General features: G+C 43.6%; 1 protein-coding gene across 14 annotated transcripts; it reads left to right on the top strand.

Annotated features, from left to right (window-relative positions):
- Positions 1-2,001: 2,001 nt before the first annotated feature.
- On the top strand, positions 2,002-18,338 carry LOC149911582 (uncharacterized). Of its 14 annotated transcripts, none has more exons than XR_016463150.1 (20): positions 2,002-2,200; positions 3,270-3,337; positions 3,818-3,916; positions 4,681-4,833; positions 5,486-5,716; positions 6,096-6,249; positions 6,538-6,730; positions 7,321-7,411; positions 8,188-8,395; positions 8,900-9,078; positions 9,168-9,343; positions 9,648-9,771; positions 10,026-10,765; positions 11,193-11,331; positions 11,505-11,602; positions 12,125-13,361; positions 14,696-14,869; positions 16,638-17,392; positions 17,679-17,810; positions 18,251-18,338. XR_016463150.1 is itself a non-coding variant. In XM_090133618.1 (19 exons), exons 13-18 carry the CDS (start codon positions 10,685-10,687, stop codon positions 16,793-16,795), a joined length of 1,887 nt encoding a protein of 628 aa, XP_089989744.1. In that variant the 5' UTR covers positions 2,002-2,200; positions 3,270-3,337; positions 3,818-3,916; positions 4,681-4,833; positions 5,486-5,716; positions 6,096-6,249; positions 6,538-6,730; positions 7,321-7,411; positions 8,188-8,395; positions 8,900-9,078; positions 9,168-9,343; positions 9,648-9,771; positions 10,026-10,684; the 3' UTR covers positions 16,796-16,815; positions 18,251-18,338. The 14 variants fall into 14 exon arrangements, 3 of the variants coding, with proteins under 3 accessions (XP_089989744.1, XP_089989743.1, XP_089989741.1); XR_016463148.1 differs by lacking the exon at positions 18,251-18,338 and having other exon boundaries at positions 10,026-10,184; positions 10,645-10,765; positions 17,679-18,244; XR_016463147.1 differs by lacking the exon at positions 18,251-18,338 and having other exon boundaries at positions 10,026-10,501; positions 10,645-10,765; positions 17,679-18,244.
- The last annotated feature ends 560 nt before the right edge of the window (positions 18,339-18,898 follow it).

Raw genomic sequence — 18,898 nt, 5'->3', positions numbered from 1 at the left:
CTCCCATCTCATTGGGGAGGTACCTGTGCACTTGTTCAACTGGCTATACCGTTCACTCTGGCATTTGAGAAGGATCTATCTCACATTCACAAAAGGAACAGAAGGAGCCTAGGGGCCCCATTTGATGATGATACAATATATAAAGACTCAATTGGGGTGCCCAGAGGTGTCCCTGATGAATTTAAGGCTAGAAATCAATTGCTGCAGGATTTGAATCTCTATTCTGGTGGGTGACAATTAACAAAAATGTAGATTGTATAAACTACATCTATTACAATCAGCAGAGATTTATAAACTATACAAAGGAGGCAATAAAGGGAATTGCAGAACAATTGGATGCTACAAGCAGGATGGCCTGGGAGAATAGGATCGCCCTAGACATGATATTAGCTGAAAAAGGGTGTGTGTGTGTGATGTTGGGCACCCAATGCTGTACCTTTATCGCAAATAACACAGCCCCAGCTATCACAATAACTAGAGCATTACGGGGGCTTACTACTCTTGCCAGTGAATTAGCAGAAAACTCAGGAATAGGTAATTCCCTCACTGGGTGTTTGGAGTCCTGGTTTGGCAAATGGAAAGGGATGATTGTGTCCTTATTTACTTCTTTGACTGTGGCAGCAGGAGTCCTGACGGCCGTCGGTTGCTGTATTATCCCCTGCGTGGGGGGATTGGTGCAGCGATTAACAGAAACTGCGCTGCCTAAGCAAACAGCAGTGGAACCACCACCGCACTCGGATAAAATGATGATATTAGACGAAATGGAGAATGAAGAAAATGAAGAAGTTTTTAGAATCGTACCTTTAAAAAAAGAAAAAAAGAAAAAAGAAAAAAAAAGGGAATTGCAGAAATCAACACTTTGAAAGAAAAAGAGGGGGGAATTGTGGAAATGGAATGTTGTTTCTGCATTTGACATTAATAAGAGCAGCTGGTTTGAAGAAGTAGAACATCATGCATTTGTATTCTGTAACTTATCCTTAGAAATAGTGATCTAAGAAGTAAAATACCGTATATGTTAGCGGTATGTTTTAAAACATTATTACTGAATTATGTGATTAATTCTTTCTTGCAAAACTGAATAGTTGTTAAATGGTCCAAACAATGCGAGTATAGCGTGTTAGGGATTAGAAAACATACTGTAGAGTTGTTCTGTTAGATAAGAAACTGCCAGCAAGAGAAAAACAGATGTAGCAAACATCAGAGAAGCCAGGGCCTCTACACAAGGCCGGACTGTCTCACTCCGTGAGGAGTTGGGACGTGACAGGCAGGCGCCAAGATAGCACAGAAACATAAGCTCTTAGTTGTTTAATTACCCCTAGCATTTGTGCCCTTTACACTGGTCACTGTTCTGGTCATCCCTCTGTCCTCGCACAGAGATAAGCTGGGAAGGAGGACAGAGGGGAGTGTCTTGGAGCCCGCCTGAGGCACCCTGAGGTTCCCACAGAGTGGGACAGCTCTGCTTCGTGCAAAGGCCCTGGCTCCTTGAAAGCGTGTTCAATGTGTTTCACTTCTGCTGGCCTAACGAACCACCTCACAGCGGGTTTCCCGGTTCAGAACACTACACCCACATCGCTTAGGACATCTAGAGCCTACCGCAGCTTTGTGAGAAAGGATTTCTCACGTTAACTCGGTAACTGCGTTTCTAAAACACGTTACTAATGTGCGCACGGAACTTCTACTTTTCACATCAGCTGTTTCTAAGGATGCGCCACAGCGCGCTTCTTCAGATCAACCGCCCTTTCCAATACCCGACGCAGAAACGACGCTTCCGCTCTCCGCGGCGCGTCGCTACGGGTGAGGAGAGCGGCTCGGTACGCCTCACCGCGCCGAGCTCCGTAAGACGCGCGAGGGCAGGCCGGCCGAGGACGGGACCGGCGGCGCGCGCAGCCCCTCGCGGCGCCCGGCAGCCCGCGCCGAGCGGCCCGACGTCCCGCGGCTCAAAGCGCCGCCGCGCGAAGCGCGAACCGGCCGCTCGGCGCCGCGCATGCGCCGCCCCGCGCTGTGACGTCGCGCGTCGCCGCGGTCGGCAGGGAGGGCGTTCCGCCGCGTGCGGCGGGGAGCTCCCTTAGCGGCGCGCGAGCGCCGGCCTTCCGCCGCTCCCTCTCGCTCGCTCCCTCTCCCGGCCATGGCACGGCGCACGAGGCCCGAGGTGGAGCGGTACGTCGCCTCCGTGCAGGCCGCCGCCTCCTCTCCCAGAGCGGTGAGTGCTGCGGCCCGGCCGGCGCCGCCGGCGGCGCTCCCTCGGCCTTCCCCGGGCCGCGGTGGGGGCCGCTCCCCGCCCGCCCCGTCCCTCCGCCCCTCCCGCGGGTGCCGGGCCCGAGGGCGGGCTCCTCCGGCGGGGAGTCGAAGCCGAGGGAGGCTGCCGGCGGGCGGGCGCGGAGTCGCCTCCTCGGAAACGCGGTTCGCCGCAGCTGCGCGCCTCGGAAAGCCGCTGAGCCCTCGGCGGCTTCGGAAGGAGCCCGGCGGCGGGGCGGAGTTCGGCTCCCTCCCGTTCCGTGGGCACGGTCCCCGGGCTTCCGGCCTTCCCTCTCTCGAGGAGCCGGAATAGGGAACGCGTGCCGTTCGGCTTTGGGCTCGTTTGGCCGCTGTGCGGCTGCTGTTGCCGTGGGTGCGACGGCGTTGTGAAACGCCGGCAGGAAGAGAGGGAGAGGCGGGGGGAAATAGCTCTGCTGCCTGCGTTGGTGGCTGGGCAGCCGGGTGATCCCCTGCTCTCTGGAACGACTGGCTGTGGAGCGCGGTCGGTGATGGAAGTAGCTGCTGGTCTTCCTGTTGCGTTGATTTTGGAGAGGAGGGTTGTGCGAGGCTGCCGGCGTTTCTTTTGAAGTTCCTTTCCAGCCCCGTTTACGAGGAGGCGGGGCAGGCGAGAGAGGAAGGTGACAGAAGCATGGACAGGAGGAGCTTGATTTGTGGCATTTGTTTTCTTCTGCAACGTAGATAGGTTGCAAGAGAAACAGCTTGTATGTAGCTGACCCCATTCTCCTCTCTTTAGTCGGAAGTGTGCTTGTGAAAAGTAACAAGTGTGAGGACTTGCTTTGCTACTAACCTCAGTTTCGCTTTGGTAGCCTTTGCCAGTTACTGGGAAGAAATGTTATTTTCTTACTCCTGTGTCTTTCAAAAACAAAGCCCAGACTACAAGGAGTGAACTGGAGCTGATAGCTGTGAAGACACCTTTGGAAGTATTATGCACCCCTGGAAAGAAGGGTCTCCCTACTCAATTACTTCAAAAGTACTGTATATTTAAAATGTACCTTTTGTTTTTTTTTCTTCAGAGATCGTTAAAAGGATTCTTTTTTGCTAAGCTGTACTTTGAGATAAAAGAATACGAACTTGCTAAGAGGTAATAAACGTTACGTATGTTGTTCTGTTCTTTAAAGTGTGATGGGAAAGCTAAATGAAGTAGAGTGGAGAAATGAAGACCGTTGTCATGCTGTTTTAAGGTAGCAGCAAATGGGAGAATGTGGTGCCATTTAAATCTTCCTAAAACAGCAACTTAAAGCATGGGTAGTTGCGTGGTGCTGTAAAAACCCATCCAGTAGAAATGTCTTGTATGCCATCGTGTTACGTCCTTCCTACAGTTTCTGTGAGCTACTGCTTTATTTAATGAAGGCCAGTGCTTGCAGGCAAATATGCAACATCTGTACGTGTAGCAATAATGTTGTGCCTTACTTGAAGATCTAGATCAAGCCCCTTGAACTAAATACAGCTAACTGTCCTGTGTGACAGATTAAAGTCCCACGTTAGCTGCAAGGTGTGGGGGGACTTGTAATACTGAGGAATACTGATCCTTCTGGTTTTTCTTTCTTTATTTACTCTGTAGATATACATCTATTTATCTCAGTGTCCGAGAGAGAGATCCCAAAGCTCACAGATCTACGAGGCTCAGGATAACACGGAAAAAGCTTTTGGGTGTTACAAGGTAAGCACCTCACTCACCTCCCTGATGTCCTGCTTTATTCCTTTGTAAATGGACTTGATCTTTGTGCTTCCTGCTCTGATAGTCTTCTTCCCGCTGCCCTTTGGACTAAGAATATGTGAGCCCTGTAGAATTCTGCAGTAGGGATTATGGTGACAGCAGTAATCCGGCTGCTACTGAAAGACTGGACTGAGAGTGTTTTTCAGTTGCATTGTTTGTTTTCTTGTTAGCGGTGGGCTTTTTGTTTGTTTGTTTCCTCAGAGGTAGAGGGAACGGGGCAAATACAGTTCCGATTAGGTAAGCATATAAATGTGAACTTCACAGTCTGTGTTTCATTATTCGGGCACCGGGGAGGGAGAGGATACACACAAAAGTCTTGTTGCCAGCACAGTGACTGAGTGCCATCAGTCTTTGTGACTTAATTCTGTTTTCCGGAAGCCTCCGTATTAGGTTAGGCTAGAGATACCCCTGGTCTGGCTGTCTGAGTAGAGCAGCAGCGGGTGGTAGAGGAGCTGGTTTTGACATTGTTTCTCTTACGGTGTTCTGAATTCCAGCAGTTGTCTGGGTGTTACAAACCAATGGTGGCCTTTCAAAAGGGAGGCTTTTCTTAAAGCAGTGAGAAAGTATTTATTGATAGTTCTAATTTGACTTGCTGGGTCTGTTTAATGGGGGACATGTTTGACATGTTTTCTTTCTTGTTCTACGTGGACTGCAAGATCAAGTTACTAGTAACCTTTTTTCTTATGTGTATGCATGGGGAAAACCAGCGTTCTGTGGAGCTGAATCCAATGCAGAAAGATCTTGTACTGAAGATTGCAGAGTTACTATGCAGTAACGACATCGCTGATGGAAGAGCAGAGTACTGGGTTGAGAAAGCTGCCAGGCTCTTCCCTGGGAATCCTGCTGCTTACAGATTGAAGGTAAATTCCAGCTTCTGATCTCTGTTCTGTGCCTAGAAGAAACTTCAGTTGCGTCAAGCGATGGGAAAACCATGGTAGTAATATTATCCAAGAGGTCAAGATTAGATAGGTTAAGTATTGTCTCTATTATATGACTACACTGCTTTCTAGTTTTTTTTAATTTGAGTTGAAAACTGTCAAGTGTAGGAGATGCTGTTATTCCCTAATACTGTGTAAATGCTTTCAGTCATACAATCTCACTTTTGTACAGGTGTTAGTTTTCTGGAGCACAACTGCAATGAAATTGAAGTCTTGAGAGGCTTGTGCTTTGGGATTTTTTGTGTGGTTATGTTATTTTATTTTATTTTTTTAGACAAGCTGTTCTGTATTGACGTGTGGCATCTTTGAACCAGATGGTTTGACAGTCTTAACTTAGCATCTAACTTAGCATCTACAAGATGCAAACTCTAAAGCTTTGGGTTTTGGTTTTGTTTTTTTTTTTTTCCCTCACTTCTAAAATGTTTGTCAAACTCTCTGTAGCACCTACCAGCTTTCCAGAGCAGTTTGAGTAATGTAGTCTGTAATGGCAATGAGAAAACAGTCAGGTAACGTAGTTGCTGAAGAGGCTCTCGTAGAGAATGAAATTTCAACGTGTTGCCTTCGTATGTGATAGGAGCAGTTACTGGAGCGTAAAGGCGAAGATGGCTGGAATCAGCTCTTTGATATGACTCAAACCGAGCTCTATGCGAGACCAGACGATCCCTACCTTAACATCAGACTGGTTGCTCTCTACCGTTCAAATAATAGATTAAGAGATGCTGTGCTTCATTGTCAGGAGGCGGAGAGGAAAATACCTGTAGACTCCAGCTTGGAGTGGTGTTTGTGCGTCGTAAAGACATTTGAGGTATTTAATCATGTTTTGATCCTGTCATAATCTCCCATGTCCTTGAAACCGGTGTTATTCTCTTAGTATCGTTACAATGGCAGCTAATTCTCAAGTGGCTTAACTCCTTTAAATGTAATGTCTGCGGAAACAATGATTTATTTAGGATTTTCTTAAGCCTTAAAGAGTTGTTTAGTTTCTAGCTGAGGTACTAAGTTAGATACAGCAGCTCCATCAGGGAGGGAATTGCTGAGGCAAATAGTTCCTGGAATTTTGCTGCTGAAGAATACGTTAACATCTCACCTGGGAAACTGGATTATGTAGCAAGATGTTCTGGAGAAACTCTTGCCTTCATAGAAGGATGGCGGTTCCTCATTCTGTGATGAACTTTATTCTTTAGGAATATCTTGAATCAGTACGAGACTTGAAGGCTGATTAAAAAAAAAAAAAAATTGGAGAGCTGTCAAGAAGGATCATCTGCTGGCCTATTCTAGCTTGGTTAAAATGACGCTTGCTTCTAGAGATGTTCGAGAAAGCAGAGGGGCCCTTGAAAGGTACTCTTTTAACTGTTTTGCTTATTTAAAAAAAGAAGAAAAAAAAAGGAAAAAATTGAATATTTTTCTGGGTCACCGAACTTCTAGCAGGCATCATTTTCAGTGAGTAGCTGTTTTATGGATGGAAGAGGAGTTCCTCTGTACTAACTGCAAAGAGCAAATGTTGCTAGGCTTGATCCGCAAGCTGTGTCTGAGCTAAAGGCCTCAGAGAAGACTCAGTGATAGGGGTCTAGTATAAATCCTGGGAGACCAGGACTTGGTTGAAAATGAATCTTTTCTATGTTCCAGTTTTGATCGTGTGCTTCACTCTGTGAAGCTGTGTGCGAATGGACCTGATGAGCTGTCTCGTACCTTCCTTGAAATGAAAGGACACTTCTACATGCACGCTGGCACTTTCCTGCTGAAAACGGCCCAGAACAACGAGGCACAATGGAGAGATGCATGTGAACTCGCAGCATTGTGTTGTCTGAAAAGTTTCCACGTAAGTCACTGTTCAGTTTGTGCCTGTAATTGTTGCAGTTCTTGGATGCTCTCACTGTACGCGCACTGAACGCCTGCATTCCAAAAACTAACTACTGTTTTTAAGGCTGTCTCCTGGCCAAATCTTACCCTTCCATACTTGTTTAAAAGATTTCAAGTACTGTGAAGAAAATCTCATCTGTTTCACTTGTCAGAAGTAAAATGACTCTTAAGGGCTAATGAGTGTGTTTCCTGTAGACTATTCCCTTCTCTGTAGTGCAGCTAAAATAACTAATATTAAGGTTAGTGGTATGGGGGGGAGGGGAATGACCTGAGTAGCTCTCACATACTAATTGTGTAAGCAGCAGAGCTTGATCAAGCTTAATTCTTTGCTTTATGGAATAAAATCAGCTTTCCCTTTTGCACAAGTGCTTGCGTTCAAAACATCGCTTTCTCTTGTGCGCTCTTACAGCTATTTGCAATTGTTCAGTTACTCACCTTGTGTCCTTTTCAGGAAAGAAACAAGCTTGTTTCCTAACTTTTAAGACTAAATGAGGGTGAGTTGTTTTTTGTTGAGAAGAAGCTGTAGCAATTCTTTTCTTTCTTTGCCAGATTCCTAAACCAAAGTCAAAACTAATAAGAGGAGATCGTGCTGGGCAAGATGCGCTGGAAATGTTGGCCTGTGACCGAAAAAGCCAGTCTGGTAATAAAAACTAAGAATTATAAATGTTCCGTAGTTCCATTTTATGAGCAGTTAATGTCAGAGCTAATGGCTTGTTAAAGAGCACACTTGGCGTCTTGGAACATGCTATCAAACGTTCTGTATTTTGGCTACGTATGAAATACAAAAGAGCGGTTTGATCCTGACACGTAATGGGCTTTTTCTTTTTATTTCCAGGACATTAAGATAGAATTTAACTTTCAGTGTCTCCTAGTCTGCTGGTTTCTGCCTACTAATATACTATTTGTAAGCATTGCTAGTCCCAAGTATAAAAGAAAATATTGCTCCTTTCCTGTCACTTTTGTTCCCTTCTTTGTTCCAACAGGTTTGGTTTGGTGCATTTTTTTAAAAATTTTTTTGGTGAAGCCGAGGTAGTTGTTTTCAGTCTTCACTATCCTGTGGGCTCTAGATGAAAACAAAGAAAACACCAGGCATCAGGCTGAATTGTTCCTGAATAGATGAGACTGACAGCTACTTATTTTGAAGACAATTGCAGTGTCATTATAATAAAAATACACAGTAATTCTGGAGAACTGGATTTGAAAATGCCTTGGGACTGCTGTCAGCCCATATGCTAAAAGGGTGACTTAATTATAGGGAGAGTGTAAGTTAGAAATTTGTATTTGTAAATTTGATTTGTAAATATCATAAGGGGAAATCTAGATTCCCAGCCTAAAGCAGCAGGAACAGCCCACTGCATCAAATATTGTAGTCCTTGTTTAAGTTGAGTGTTCTTATGTGACATTACGTTTTTCTAGGTCATATGTTGCTGAACTTAAGCCACGGCAAGGAAGACTTCTTGAAAGAGATTGTGGAAGCTTGCAAACAGAAGTGGTTTATTTACATTGTTTGAAAGCCTGTTTGGGAGTGGAGCTTCTAAAGAGAGGTCTTTTCTCAGCACAGATGATATGGGAGATGTCAGTCCCCAAGCACCAGAGCAGGGAGAACTGAGTAAATACAATATTGGTAAGAGATGCTACTTAAACTCAACGTAAGCATGACTCTGTATTAGAGGTTCTTCTACAAGTGCTTCATCTGCAACAAAAGACAAGTATCTGTAATAGCTGCTTGTGGTTGCCCTAATCAGAGGGTGCTTTGCAAGAAGTTTCACTTTCAGCTGTAGCTGAGGGGCAGTATCATCATGCCAGGTTCTGAAGAATTTCTCACATACTTCCTGCTTCCACACTGTTGTCTTCTGGTCTGCTCTGACTCATTTCCAATTGAAGCTGGAAAGTGCTTGTATGCTGGTGAGTGCTGATAGGAAGGCCCACATTATTTATGTGTAATCTATGAACACAGGTGACAGGCATAAAAATGAAATAATTCCAGGATGAATTGTGAACTAATGATATCTTCCCATTTTTTAGGCTTAACTTGATGATGAAGTCTGGCTTTGAATTTGAGTGTAACAGGAGTAGAATGATACCTTTCCTAACGAGGACGCTTCTTGCAACCCTTGTTTTTGCATAGGTGCTGTTTGGATGCACAGTGGTAGTCTCCAGCACCTTGCATGGCTTGGCTTGCAGTGGAATTCCATGTCAGTGTTATTCCCGCTGCGCAGATCATTACAACAACTCTTTCACTTGCCCCAAGAGACATCGAGACTGGAAACAGATGCTCCTGAGTCCATTTGCCTGTTGGACCTTGAAGTAAGCAAGCTTCCTAAGTTCTTAAATGCATTTAAATGCCTGTTTTTTGCTACCTAATACCTTCTGTTTGTTTATTTTCACCAAAACAGGTTTTTTTACTCGGGATGGTGTTCACTAGCAACTTAGAACTGCAAGAGAAGTTTAATACTCAGCGTGGCACACATCAACCTCTGTTCTTACCATTGCTGCTGTGCAAACAGTTCTGTACTGAGAAGCAAAGATCCTGGTGGGATGCTGTTTGTGCTCTTATGCAGAAAAAAACAAAGTAAGGCTTCTTCAGTTTGGAAATATTGGAACCAACCTTCTAGATGGCTTCTGAATTGATTCCCATAGGTTGCGTAAAACTAGTTCCTTTTGTTTGACGTCCTTTAAATGTTAAATGTTTTTTGCTGTAGGGGTGTGAGATGCTGAAGAACTTTATAAAAATGGGCTTTACATTTCTGACAGTGCATTTGTAAAGAAGAGCTAGCTTAGGACTGAAGCTGCTTGTTATGTTCATCAAACAAATGACGTGTGAACAGATGAAAAAGAGGGAATACTAATTGAGGAATATTTCTTTTGATATTCAGACCAGACTCGGCAACCAAACTGAAGCTTCTTGTACAGCACGGAGTAAGTACTGTGTGAGCCCTGGAGAAACACGGCCTTCAGCCTGCCTTAATTATACATTGGGCAAGAAGTCTGCAAAAAACAGTACGTTAAGATTATCTGTAAATAAGTATCATCTGTTTTTCTCTAATTTTGCAAACTTAATAGACTAAATAAAATCAGATGAGAATGTAGTATTGAGAACTGCTGCTACTAATTTTGATGGGATGTCATGCAAGGCAGTTGCTCTAGTCAAATACTCTTACCTCACTACTCTCAACTGCATCAGAGAAGAATAAGTATGAATAACACTCTATTTAAATATTCTGCGATAGTTTGAATTTCTCTTTCTTCAACAGGGCGTTAGCCTTAACTCCCACGACCAGAAAGAATATATTGGAAGAAGCGTCTACTACTGGAAGAAAATTTTGCTTAGCTTGAGAACTATCAAAAAGCACAGAAGTATTCCCGAACCTGCGTATCCTCTCTTCAGACATTTCCATAGTGTGGACACCCAGGTACTGATGGATTATTCAAAGATGAGAGTAAGAGGGGTTGTATGTCACAGGCTTACATATGAATTGTTAGCTGGTTGGTTTGTTTTTTGTTTCAGTTGGCTTTGTGTGTTGATGGGTTGTGGTTGGTTTTATTTTTTTTGTTTTTTTGTTTTTGTCATTGTACTGCTACTACTGAGATTTGGTAGTATCTTTCTGTTGAACTTCTGAGTTTTAAAACTCTGATTGGAAGATACTGAACTGCCTTAGTACCTCCTCCTATTTGATTACTGTATGGGAACTGCTGAGTCAAGGCCTGAACCTCTGATTAATCACCTGAGGTGAGCAATGAGTCAGCCCTGGGAGCACAGGTGAAAGCAATTCACCTGTGCTGCAGGAAGGGGTGGAGCCTGGCTCCACCTCTCCTAGACCCATTTAAGAGCTGACTACAAGTGGGGAAGGATCTCTCTCTCTCTCTCTTCAGAAGATCCACTCCACTGGAGTTTCCTGAGTGAGCCCACGATATGGGTCAGCAAGTGGAAGCTTTAACGGTAAACAACTTGAGTCACTATATTCGATGCAGAACAGTTGATCTTTTTGTTCTGGTAAGTACTTTGTGACCCAAGCATTGAACTTCACTTACCAGGCTACCTCTTAACTCAGTGAAGAGAACTGCTATAAACACCTGCTTAAACTGAGTTCAAGAGTAAAACTTTGTTGCCTACAAACTCTGATTTGGTACTCAGATATGGGAAGTAATCCTGAGGATTGTGCGTGCAGAAAGTTGTGCTTTCTTCAGCTTAGCTACTTTGTTCTGGGTTTATTTCTAGCTTCAGGGAACAGTCTCAGTTTCGTAAAGCATAGGAAGATCATAGATTATTGCAGCACTTAACTCATCTTTTTTTTGTGTGTGTCTCAGACCTTGAACATGCTTTAAAATAGCAGAGGAGCGTAGGGATCATTCCTTAGGTTTCCTCCAAATACCGATGTAATACGTTTACATGCTCTTAATTGAAACACTGTCTTTAATAGAATGAAATATGGGAAATGAAACGTAATAGTTCCAGTGTAAATGTATCATCTCACTGCTGGCCTGCTGGAAGCTATGAAACAGGTACAGTGTCAGATGGTTATCGGAGAGCACAAAATCTTCATGAAGCTCCTTTAAGGGGTAAGTTGATGCTGAATTTTTAATTGAACACTTAGCTAAACGGAGTAAGACTTCTTAAAATGTTTCTGCAGTGTTCTGAGATGAATGAGTAAAACTGGTCCCTTGGGAAAGTTCACTCAAGTCAGTAATCACAAAAACTGGATATAAACTCTTTTCTTGGTGTTCCTTTTCAGTTGCTACCTCTGGCCCATCTGTTCACTGTAGCCAGTCACCTGCTTGTAACTCACAGTCTCTTCAAAGAACTGCTGCAACCAGTGTAGCACCAACAAAGGTGAGGACATACGAATCTGCTCAAGCCATTTCTACTGATGTGTTGAAAACAACTGGTTTTGATTCTGTGTGTAGCAGGATATAACTGCGGTTCCCGAGAGAGCGTTTACTAAACTTGAGGTCTGCTGGAGACAGGCAGAAAGTTCCGTAATCAGCTAAGCTTTGGGATATTGGGTTTGGGAGAAACAGCCAGCAAAGCATGTTTTTAACCTGCTAACATATGTCCTCTGCTCGTTGTCTGCAATGTTCTTTTCCCCAAAATAGTATGGGGGCTTGATTTTTTTTTTTTTTTTTTCTTTTTAAATACTAAAGAAAAATGAGTCTATTCAGCTTACGCTTCTCCCCAGTCTGTGTTTTCAGATACCACTCAAGTTTTGAACGTATGATTTTAGTTTAAACTGATTAGAGTTGAAATGTAATTTTACGGTACGCCTTGCTATTAAGAGTGCGTGTTGCATGGGCTTTAGCACCCTAATCCCTTTTCCTCCTTTTCCACAAGGAAGTAACGGTGCTTTTTCTTTAGGCACCTGTCTGTGGCATGGATGGACTTGCACCTCAGCAGCGTAGATACACTCATCAACAAGCAATCCGCACGCCACCTCTGCGAAACACTTGCGCTGCTGTGTTTCCTCAAGACACGTATGGCGCACCTTTGCATTTTGATGCTCCATCTGCTGGAATCATTTTGCCTCGTGGTGGTGGTGATCGCTACAACTACAGCCTTCCACAGGCAAGCACAAATCCACCACTGCCTGAACCAGGCTATTTCACAAAACGTGTGGTTTTAAAACCTCTAGAATCCAGTGTTAGTGTCGCACAGGACAAATTGGGATCTGCCTTTGCTAAAAAGGAAGGCCAGTGGAACTGTGACATCTGTTTAGTAAGAAATGAACCCACTGCCCCAAAATGTGTTACTTGCCAGAATACAAGCAAAACTAATTCAGAAGTATCTCTACAAGAATTTTCCTTGAAACTTGAAGGGAAAACACCAGCATGTACCTCTCAGAATCTTGCAGATGGTGAAGCAAAGCCTGCAGAGGAAGGATGTAATTTTTCAATGTGGATGCCTCTCGGTGGATTTAAATTTGGTATACAGGAGTCCAGTAAAAATACCGCTAAGAAAGATGATCCATCCAAAGAGTGTACAACTGACTTGACAAACATGGATGAAAAAGACAAAAACGAACTGCCTTCAAGTAGTGGAGTTACACTCCAGTCTGAAGAAACAGCAGACAGGGACAAGAGTGAGCACACCCGTGAGAAAGGCACGTTGGTAACATCTCATGTTTCTCGTACGAATGCAGCCAAAGCATCTCCTTGTGGTAACAACGCTGTAGCTGTGCTGGAGGAAGCTACCAGGGTGAGAAGCGACCTCGGCCATGGTAGTGATGCTTCTGATGCCACCGTAGAAGCTTTAGAGGTATCAAGCACCGCTGAAACGCCAGCAAAAACGGAGGTTTCTGCTCCGAAGTTTGTATTTAGATCTGAATCTGTCAGGAGCGTTTTCAGTAACAAAGAGACATTCCCGTTTGGGAATACTTCAGCCCCCGGCTCCCTCTTTGGATTCAGCTTGAATCGTCCAAGAAAGAGCGATGAAGGAACTTCAGCATCTCGGAAAGCAGAGCAGGAAAAAGCGGGAGTAGCTGAACCACCCAAAAGCTGTAGTGCTGCTCAGAAACCTTGGGAGAGCGAGGCATCCCAGCCGGCTCCTTCGGCACAGGGTGGGCCCTCCAACTTCTCGTTTAAAATCCTGGAGAAAGGTGAGTGTTAATTGAACCAGTAATTTATTCAAGTGTGCAGCTCATTAGTCAGTCACTTGTTAATGCTGGTCATTGTGTATTACTTCTTCTGTCTTAATAGTATGTCATTTCTTTCAGTTCTAATGCACGTCTGTGAATCTTCAAATCCTAGACGTTCAACTTGAGTAAATATGAAGTTGTAGTTCTTTGCACGTAAGAACAGAAGCGTGCCTTATGCAGGACTCAGTGCAACTCTGTAGTGAGAAAGGGAGTTGCAGGTAGGATTTTGGAATCTGTCCGGGGCGTCAGAGTTGATCTTAGTGTTGCTTTTTTTTGTAGGGAAGGAGTTTGGTACTGCTAGAACCAGGAGATGCTAATATTGTTTAAACAACGAGGCGTTTAAAATGTCAGGGTGAAGTGCTGACAGTGCATTTTTTGTGTTAAGCTGGCAGTTATTGTGTTCAAGGCCTCGCTCTGACTGGTAACCTACGAGAACAGCAGTTGTGCTTAAGCTTCAACTCAAATTATCCCTTCAACTAGGAGGCATCCTTCTTGTCTGCTTCCATTCCTTTCCAGTAACTTCACATCTGTCGCTTGAGCCTTTGTTTGTCGTGGTTTTTCTTCTTGTACTTCCCAGAAGTGTTGTGAAATAAGCTCTATTCAGTCTCTGGTTAATACCATCTGGAGTTCCAAATGCTCAAAGTTCATCGGTAGCACACGCTGCTGCTGACTGCTTTCTGTTTCTTACTTTCTTTTTCAGTCCTTGGTTTTGCTTTTCCTCTGTAGATGATACCCATATGGCTCTTCTCTGTAGCTGTATTTTGTTTGGCGTATGGCCATCAATAATTCTTGTAACAATATGAAAATGCTGACCTGTTCTTGGTCTGAGACTTGAATTTCAAAAGGAAAGTGTATAGTGCTACTAGAACCAACAGACAACATTTACAATATGTTTACAATATTTAAATTGAGAAAAACTGTCATCTTCCATTTGGCCAGTCACTCTTTCTGAGGCTGTGAGTGTCTGTGTACTAACAAAAGGTGGCACGTATTGAGCTTCCAGAAATATAAGTAAATGTCAAAGGAAGCTAGTTTTTGTAGTGGCAGTTGCAAGATTGAAGTCTTCATTATTGCATGGAGGTTCTTTGATAGCAGCAGAAAACCCAAGTGTGATGGATTTACAGTTCCTTGGTTATCCTGAATGAGTGTCTTTTTACATAATGATGTTATTTCAAAAGCTCTACATTTAAGATGTTCTGAATATCGTTAGGTTACTTTATAACGTATGTGCCAAAAATGATCACAGTATTTAGCTGTCTTATCAGCTGTTTTCCACTAACTTTTGTGCTTTGCAGCAGGCCCCCTAGTCAAACGTGAATGTGTTACTGCTTGGGAAACTAAATCTTCTGAGCAGAAGGCTAACGGAGAAACTCCACAGGTCCCTTCTACGTCTGTCTGTGGCTTTAGTAGCAGTGCGGAGGATGCCAGTCCAGAAGGCTCTCAGAAAGAAGTAAAAACTCAAAGAAAAAGTACGAGTCAAGTCTTTACGAAAGTTTAGGCAATAAATTTGCAGTATTATCCTTAGACTATTTTCACTTAGTGAGAAATAAAGCGTCCGGCAGATTAGAAACTACTTGGCTTGTTTGACTGTGTCTCAAGTCTGTTCTGGCACTGGAACTATGGTACTACTAAGAACTTAAGTTTCTCCGGGAGAGAAAGGAAACAGCTTTGCCTCCTAAAGTAGAAACAGCTTTGGCTAGTAGAATTCCTCCTAGCAGGTATGTAAGAGTTAAGTGATTTCAGAGCAGTTTCCAAGGGAAATGGTGCTTGTTTTGGAATCGTACTGCTTCAAAGGTACTTCAGTCTCTTGTTGAGTCAAAGCTGTGTGTGTTTTAAGAGTGATGAAGAATGTCTGAAACCTTCCAACAACAATTCTTGTTTGTTTTTTTGTTTTTCCCCAGTTGTTCACTTCCCTTAATCCCTGTTAGTTAGCTGTTCTGAAACATTAGTAGCACTATAGGAAAGTTGGAGACTGAGAACTTACTATCATGTTTTTACTGTACTGCTGTTGTAAATAAATGAAGAAATTTATCAATTTCTGGAAGGGAGGGAGGGGAGAGGGGAAATGTGGCTTTTTTGGAGGGAGTCATTATTCTTAGTGTCCAGACTTAATGTAGTTTGAAGTTTGTATCTTAGGCTCTTACGGCTTATTTGCTTACTGTTTTATTAATCGTACTGACTCAGTCTCTACAAGTAAGGAAGAATTACATACTCCATCAACCAGTGAAGCAACAGCAACAGTATTTGTGCAGTCAGCTGCCAGCAGCGGAGAAGCAGAATCCACAGAAACTGCTCGCGTGTCAGAGAGTTTACCAGGAGGTGGTGATACAGCTTTTTAGGAAGTAGAACAACTTGCTTGAAGAAGCCTGATGTAGCTTTGTAAGGCTTAACTCAGTTGTTCATGTCTGGATTTCGTGTTTAACCTTAGTATGCCTAATAAGAGGAGAAGCTTGCAATGACTGTAGTCTTCTAGTTTGGCTTCCTGTAAAGAATAGAACTTAATTGCAGGTTAGTATAATGACTAAGCAAGACTGATGGAGCACAAAAAAACAGTATGTAGTGTCCTTTAATTGGAACAGTTAATCTGATGAAGTCTGCAAAATGTTGTCTTCCTCTTTCTGCAATATCTTGTCTGCCTTTCCTCATCCGTTAATCATATTACGACGTCTGTTGTTTTCTTTCTTGCCTTGCCTGCTCTCTTTCTCCTTCAGAAATGCTTGTCTGTCACATGTTTCTCCAGTTCTTTCAAGCTTTTCTTTAACTGTGGAAGATGTGTTAATTGAAGGATGTTAAAAGGCAGTAATGTGCACATATAAAGTGAGGAGGATACGCAGCTGTGAGGCCTCCATTTATTATTTTCAGTTGATTCTTATTCTGATCAAATGCCAGTATTAAGTTACTTAGCAGCCTTCATAAGGGGAACACCTGGAATGCTAACAGTGCTGGGTTATCACTCAGCACATCATTCAGCAGACCTGAAATTTCACTGGGAAATATGCCGGCACACTTGATAGCTTAAAAATGAATTTCAAAGGCTGAAATCTGTTGGGCTCTCTCCTTTTGAGAAGGCAGGGCTGTTTGGTCACTTCAGTGCATGATGAGTATAGAGCTGTGGGTACAAAGCCACTGAAGAAAGGAAAACATCGAATAATTTTGGATTATGATGTCAGAATTGTAACAGTGTTGTTGGTGACAACAACTTCTGGGGAAATCACGCGTTACTGTGCTGTGTTTTAGGTGGAGGTAGTCTGGAGAAGAAGATGAAGGAATTCCCTTCAAAGAGAGGGCGAAATTTTACAGTTGGGCCAGAGATGCTGCTCAGTGGAAGGAACGCGGTGTTGGAGAGCTCAGGGTCCTCTTCCATACACAGAAGAAGTGTTACAGGATCCTTATGAGAAGGGACCAAGTTCTTGAGGTGTGTGCAAAGCATGTCATCGCTAAAGAAATGAACTTAGTGCCCTCTGAAACATCAAACAGTGTTTTAATTTGGACAGCTACAGGTGATGCTGGTTAGTCGGTTGAGTGGTTTTTACAGTTCTTTTCAGTATCTTCTGTAGTTTGTTTGGCTTTGTTTTACCCTGGAGATTATACAGAACAAAAGCTGCTGATCTCTGGCTGCAGTGACTAGAGCTAAGGAAATCTCGGATTTGTTTTCAGATGGTGAAGTGAAAGTAGAGCAATTTGGGGTCAGAGCTAAAGTTCAAGAACTGGCCAATTCTTTTGAGAGGAGATTTGAAGAATGCCAGCAAAGCTTGTCAGAGCTGCAGAAGGGCCACCTCTCTCTGGCAGCGGAGCTGTCAAAGGACACCAACCCTGTTGTTGTGTGTTTTGTTTCTGCCAGTGACGAACCTGTAGGACACACAACCACGGAGCTGCTTTCAAATATTGTCCCTCGAACAGCTGAAAATTTCAGGGCCCTGTGCACAGGGGAGAAAGGCTTGTGGGTTCAAGAATACCACATTTCACAGAATAGTTAGTGACTTCGATGTCAGGTAAGCTTAATGTGAAGGCTTTTCATTGAGAGAAAAAACCCTTCTGGGCTGCAGCACTCCATGAATCCTGCCTGAAAGTGGGCTTTTCCAGTTCTTGAATGTGGTGAGAGTAGCCGAAATCAGCAGGGCTGCAGTCAGCAGCGATGCCTCAAGCTTTCCCGACACTTCTAGAGACCATCGCATTTTATTCTTGGAAAGCTATGACTTCAGGGGAATGCCACAGACTTGCATGTTAGACTTCGTTTTCTTCATACCTGTTATCTGCCTGATCGCTTCTCTTTGGCAGCTGTTTGATCTGTAGGCTCTTCAGAGCCGGGTGTCAGCCTTTGGCAGCAGCAGGAGGCGGAGCTCCCGACGTATTGCAGGCAGCGTTTGCGCTGCTCAGGGCCTTGGCTGCAGCGTGCGTGCAGAGAACAGCGTGAGTGTTTGGCATGGCTGTGCAGCAGAGAATATGAAATGGTAGTTTTCTCACTTCCTCAGTGCCTCCCAGCACAGGACTCTGTGGTAGATCAGAAATTGGTGTGCGTGTTGGATTTGCTGTTTAGCAAGTGCATTCTCCTGCTGTATCTCTGTGTGTCTTTGTATTCTACTGTACTTTGACTGCAGGAGTTTTCTCGCAGGAGGGTCAGGGCCATCCAAACTCAGTTCTGTTGTGCTTTGAGTATGGAGCTCTTTCAAGCCTTGATTCTAGGCCTAGTGGAGTAGAAGCCAACACTGTGTGAATAACAGTTGAAAAGTGTCCTTTTCTAGAAGAGGAGCAAGGCAAAAATGGTGATGTAATTCTAGCGATTCAGTTGCAGGCTTCTTTTAACTTTGTGTAGCATGGCATTTTACATCCTGTTACTGTGTTTCCTACAGGTGAGTTCGTTATTGGTTGCGTTACTAAAGCTGTGAACAACCACTGGAAGTGCTTCTGCTGTGATATCTGCCAACAAGTATTGGCAGGAGTTGGATTCGTCAAGAATGACGGCAGGTGGGTCTTCACCCTTCCTTCTATCACTGGTAATGATGAAAATGGAATGACAGTTGGGAGGGATGGTTATGGTTCCTAAGGCTTTCCTGCTGAGATGGAGTAACCAAAGTGTCTTTTATGAGAAAAAGGTCTAAGAATGCATCACAAAACTGAGAGTGGATATCTTAAAATGTGTGCATAAAATATTAACTACTTGTCTACTTCGACACCGGATTTCCTGTCAAGTGTGTGTTGTACCTGGTGATGTTTCAGGATGAGTAGGATACACTGTGGTAGACACTTAAAAACAAATCAGATGCAGAAGTTTTGTCATTTTTAAATAGGTTTTTATTTTCCCAACATGGGTTCCCCAATTTGAGTCCAGTTTATCACCTTTTTCACTAATAAATGCGCTCATTTCAGTGGGATCCTTCACGGTTTGTTTTTTTTTTTTAAGTAAACTGTGTAGCCATTGATTTCATGCTTTTAATGCAATACACGTGGTTATGTAGAGAGTTAGGGCCCGTTTTGCCATCCAGCTTCCAATCTAAATT

This window comes from Phasianus colchicus, unplaced genomic scaffold (genome assembly GCF_987193195.1).
Source record: "Phasianus colchicus unplaced genomic scaffold, bPhaCol1.hap1.1 HAP1_SCAFFOLD_88, whole genome shotgun sequence".
NCBI lineage: Eukaryota > Metazoa > Chordata > Aves > Galliformes > Phasianidae > Phasianus > Phasianus colchicus.
Note: the sequence above shows the minus strand (reverse complement) of the source record. Positions and strands in the feature narration are given on the sequence as shown.